The sequence below is a fragment of the Zalophus californianus genome, chromosome 17 (assembly GCF_009762305.2).
Source record: "Zalophus californianus isolate mZalCal1 chromosome 17, mZalCal1.pri.v2, whole genome shotgun sequence".
Taxonomy (NCBI): Eukaryota; Metazoa; Chordata; class Mammalia; order Carnivora; family Otariidae; genus Zalophus; species Zalophus californianus.
The window spans coordinates 50,646,925-50,652,038 of NC_045611.1; the positions used below are offsets into that span (position 1 = coordinate 50,646,925).

Here is a 5,114-nt window from a genome sequence, read left to right on the forward strand (position 1 = left end):
CTGCAGAGCTCCAGACGCCTCACTTCTGTCCCCGGCTCGCTGTCTCCAGCCTTCTCACAAGCTGATTTAGACCAGCTCCCCTCTCAACCCAGACTCCCCCTGGTGTGAAGAGCATTCTGGATGCCTCCCCTGGGTGCCCCATGTATTAGTTTCTCAAGGATGCCTCGGTTTCCAAGGGCAGCCGTAACAATACCACAAAGTGACTTAAAACAACACAAATATACTCCCCCATTTCTGGAGGCTGGAAATCCTGAAACCAAGCTGTTGGCAGTATCGTACTCCCTCTGAAGGCTCTAGGGGAGGATCCTTCCTTGCCTCCTGCAGCCTCTGGCTGCCCTGGGCCTTTTTGTTTTGTTTTGTTTTTAAAGATTTTATTTATTTATTTGAGAGACAGCGAGCACCTGAATGGTGGGAAGGGCAGAGGCAGAGGGAGAAGCAGACTCCCTGCTGAGCAGGGAGCCCCACGACTCCGGGCTCGACCCCAGGATCCCGGGATCATGACCTGAGCCAAAGGCAGACACTTAACCGACTGAGCCACCCAGGCGTCCGCTTTCCTCTTCTTATAAGGACACCAGTCATGTTGGATTAAGAGCACCCCCTACTCTAGTATGACCTCATCTTAACTGATTACATCTCCGATGACCCTATGTCCAAAGAAGGTCACATTCTGAAGTACTGGGGGTTAGGACTTCAACATACCTTCTTTTTTTGGGGGGGGGACCAAATTCAACTCATAGCACCCATTGAGCACCTTATGCTCACCATGTCCTAACTGACCCCATTCCCCCAACCGGAACCTGCACCAGACACCTGCATGTCACCCAGACGTCTCCCTTCCCCTGGGCATCCAGGGGAGGCAGCCAGGACGCTGTGACTTGTGGAGTGTCTGGGCGGAGTTGGGTCTCAGCCTGGTGTGGAGGTCATGAGAAGCCTGATGGCAGGGAGCCATTGGAACAGGTGCACAGAACTCTGCAGGTGTGAGGTGTTGGAGGAGATGGAGCTCAGGGTCCATTGCTCCCTTGGCTTTTTTAGTGTCCTCACCTTCTGTCAGCTACCCTGCCACGTAATCATCAGTTGAATAAATGACTTAACTCATTAAAAAAACAAACCCCGCCAACTTGACAACCACTAGCTACTTGTCTCCAGCCCTCTCCTCTGAGCCCCATCGCAGGTGTCTAGAAGCTTCCAGGATGCATCACCCTGTGAAGCGCTTGTGGATGTCCCCAGGAGCCTCCCATCCTCCACACTCCAGACCCACCTCAGCATCTTCCCCTCCCTTACTTCTCCAGCTCTAAAGTGCACCCCCCACCCGTTGTAATGCCCCCAAGTACGGCGCACAACACCCCTTGTCCCTTTCCATACCTGCTGCCCAAGCTTTGTCAGACACGGTCCCTTTATTAAACTATGAAGCTCTCCTCCATCGCCCCATTTGAAAGGTCATCATCTCCCCGCCCAGTGCAGCTCCCCCTTCTTCTGGGGCTCACCCTGCTGCCCGGGGCCCACCACAGCTCTGGAGTTGGGGCATTCTCTTTTTATCTATTGTTTGGCTTAACTTGGGGGGTCTCTGTTGTGCGCAGAGCTGTGTTTTTGGAAAAGCTGTGTCTTGTGAGGTCCTGGACTGGGCTCTTTGGTTCCCTGTGTGACTAGTGTATATACGTAGGCGCCCACGGTGCAATTCGCAGTCTGGGGATGTGCCATAAAGGTCAAGTTCTCACCAGGGTCTGCAAGATTCTCAACTGCCCTCCCCATGTGACTCTCTGATCTTCACTCTTACTACTCAGCCAGCCTCCCACCACCACAGGGCCTTTGAATCTGCCATCCCCTCTGCCCGGAATGCCGTTCCTCCAGATAGTCTCTGCTTGCCTCATTTCGTTTGGATTTTGCTCACATGTCACCTCCACAGAAAGACCTGCCCTGACCGCCCTGTAGAAAACAGTCTCTCCTTTCTCTCTGCACCCCTTTACCGTACCTGCTTTTCCTGCAGAGCACTTCTCACCCACCTGTCATGTTACTATATATTTGCTGATTGATGGTCAATGCGCCCCCTGCCCCACAAGAAAGTCAGCTCCGCGAGGGCAGGAGCCGTACCCACCAGTGCCTTGAGAGGCCTGGCACAAAGTAAGTGATCAGTAAATATTTGTGGCCCGGTGGAATAAAAGAAACCTTGATATGATTTGTGCATGTGTGCATTTCTGAGGGGCCAGGGACCATATCTTCCGCCGCCTCTCCAAAGGGGGTCTGGGAGCCCAAAGTTTAAGAACTACCATCAAGTTGGTCCTGGAAGACCTGTGGTCTAGCGGGCTGGGAGGGGGACCCCTGGACAGAGCCCCAAGAAGGACATGGAAAAGGAATCTAGGCTTAAGGTGGAGGCTGGGACGTGGGGACCAGTCCCTAGGTGACCTGTGTTGGGGGATGTGGTGGGGGGCACATCATGAGAGGAACCCAGACCCATTCCTGTTCTGTCTCCTGTTTCCCCCGCATTGGGACAAATGTCGTTCCCTCCCCCAGGCTCCAGGGTAGAAGACAGAACCAGAGTGATTTCAAAGACAACCAGAAATGCTCTTTATTCACCAGAGCTGAACACCGGGGCCCCAGCCCTGAGCCCCAAACTGAGCAACTTAAAATTTGACTGGAGCTCTTTCTTTCCGTTGCCCCCAAAAGAAAATCTAGGCAGTTGCCTTTCCCATCTGGGCACTAAAACCCCTTTCTTGTCGGAGCTTCGTTGATTAAGTGTTAGAGGATGAAAACAATGGGAGAAAAAAAAAAAAGACCTTTAGCAAACCAGGGGGATTTGAAAGGTGGGTGGGAGTCCGTGGAAAGCAGCTCTCCTGCTGGGGGAAACGCCCATCGGTGATTTGCGGGTTGGGGGCAGGAGTGCAGTGAAACAGAATCAACAAGAAGGTCGACCAGGGGGAGCTGAAGGGTGTCCCAAGCACCCCAAGGCTCTCCACTCCCAGATAAGCCTTGGGAGACCAGGTGCCCCCCTCCCCCTGCAGTGTGTCTCCTCCCATGCCCAGCTCCTGATGGAACGGGCTGCTGGGGCAGGGAAGGAACAGTCCAGGGAGGCTTGTGATGAAACCGTGGGTCTACAGGTGGTTGAAGAAGGTGGACAGGGCTGGTCTCAAGTCAGAATCCCATCTTGGAAGTTCTTGGGCTAGAGTGTCCAAGCCAGTCTTGTTCACTCTCTCCAGGTTCTAAGGGCGGGCCTGGGAGAGCACGCTGGGTCCTGTAGGTCCAACGTTCCAAGAATTCCAGAAGGAATGGAGCCATGGGGCTGAGAAGTCAAGGGGGGCAGGGCTCATGTCACCAGCAGCCCCAGAAAGATGAAAGATCCATGAACTGGGGGCCCAGAAGGAGCCACAAGGCCGTGCGGTCCAGGGGCAGCGGTCCTGCCGCATCCAGAATCCACAGACACCCTCAGTTCAGAACCCCAAGGCCTGAGAGGTCCCGGGGGTGGGGGCAGAGCTGGCCTGGCTCCCCAATAGCCTGCATTGTTTCAGGATCCAGCAGGGAGTAGCTCTGGGAGCCAGAAGCCCCCAAGGGCTGGGGGAGGGTCCAGGGACTTGGCAGGGACCGAACCAGGAGGGTTGGGGGGGCGCGGGGTGGGCATCTTGCGCTCCTCAGCGCTTGACCTTGCGGCCAGCCGAATTGCGCCCGCTGCGCCGGTAGAGAGACTGCTGGCCGCCGTTGAGTGGGCAGTACTTGAGCGTGTGGGCTTGGCCCCCGGTGGCCCCGCACAGGGGACACACATAATGCCGCAGGATGGGGCACACCACCACGCCCTCAGGGGTCTTCAGCTGGTGTGAGGAGTAGACGTGGCGCGATTCCCCGTTGTGCTTGCAGAAATTGCACAGGGTGGCCAGGCCTCTGCTAGCCCCCGGCCCTCCCAGACCCTGCTCCTGCCCCAGCTGGGGCCCAGGCCTCGCCTCCCCATTCCCCTGGGCCTCTGGGCTTTGCCCCCCACTCTGGATCAGGGCCAACACCACCTGGCTCAGGTTGAAGTAGTCCTTCCACATGTCAAAGGGCGGCAGCTGCATGTCTCCCAGGCAGAGGCGGGGGGGGGGGGGCGGGGGGGCGGCTAGAGGGAGGCCAGGGCTTCGGGGGCTGGTGGACAGAAGCAACAGGTGCTTTCCTGGAGCAGAGAGGAACTGCACCCCCTTTTATACTCCCCCAAAGACCCTTCTAAGCAAAGGTGGAGCTTAGGATTTAAAGGGCCCACTCCCTGCCCACAATCCCCATCTGACTGTAATCCCCCACAGAGATGGGGAAGAGGCCCTTCCCCTTGTCTCTGGTCCTTGCTCAGCCTCCAGGGTGCCCTGCGACTTCTGGAAAGGCCCTTCCTTTCCCTGGACCTCAGTTTCTCTATCCATTCCATTAAGCTCCATGTGTGCAAATGCCCCCACGCCCCCAACCTCCCTTATTCCAAGGCTAGGGGCCTCCATATACTCCAGAACCATTCCTGATAATAACAGGTCCTTACCACGAGCCAGACGCTGTGTTGCACAGTAGTTACCTGCGTGATCTGATCTCATTCTTACAACGTCTATGTGGGAAACACAGTTATGAGCGCCACATGATAGACGAGTTACCTGGAGCTCAGAGAGGGATACTCACTGGCCTGGAGTCACAAAGCATGCAAGTGCCAGAGCTGGGACTCTGACCCAGGTCCTGAACTGGGAGCCATCTATTCAACAAATATTTTTTGAGTGCACACTATGGTGTTCAATGTTGTATAAATGAGATCTATGTTCTAGAAATGAGATCTGTGAGATCTATAAGATCCACATGATTTGAGCCTCATAACCACTCAGGGAAGTGGGCATTATCAGTTGCATTTTATAAAGAAGGATATGAGGCTCAGAGAGGTTAAGGAATGTACTTTAGGTTGCTCAGCAGGGAAATGGCACAGTTGGAATTCACACCCAGTCTGACTCTAGAAATACTGGGAATTGATCTTAGAGGCAGCAGAGGACTGTGGCTTGGCACAGTCTCCCTTAGAATGCCCTGCCGTGGCCCTGTGCATTGTCCCACATCCTACCTGATCTTGGGGGCCGAGAAAAGCCTTACCTCCTGCCGACACCCCCTCCAGGAATTCTTTCTCCACTAACCTTCAT

General features: G+C 55.1%; 1 protein-coding gene across 1 annotated transcript; it reads right to left on the minus strand.

Moving 5' to 3' along the window:
- Nucleotides 1-3,620: 3,620 nt before the first annotated feature.
- NANOS2 (nanos C2HC-type zinc finger 2) lies at nucleotides 3,621-4,037 on the minus strand. The gene has a single exon (XM_027617175.1). The coding sequence runs from the start codon at nucleotides 4,035-4,037 to the stop codon at nucleotides 3,621-3,623; it is 417 nt and encodes a 138-aa protein (XP_027472976.1).
- Nucleotides 4,038-5,114: the final 1,077 nt, after the last annotated feature.

Coding starts and splice junctions, on each gene's coding strand:
- NANOS2 (XM_027617175.1), bottom strand. CDS start 4,037: ATGCAGCTGCCGCCCTTTGACATGTGGAAGGACTACTTCAACCTGAGC.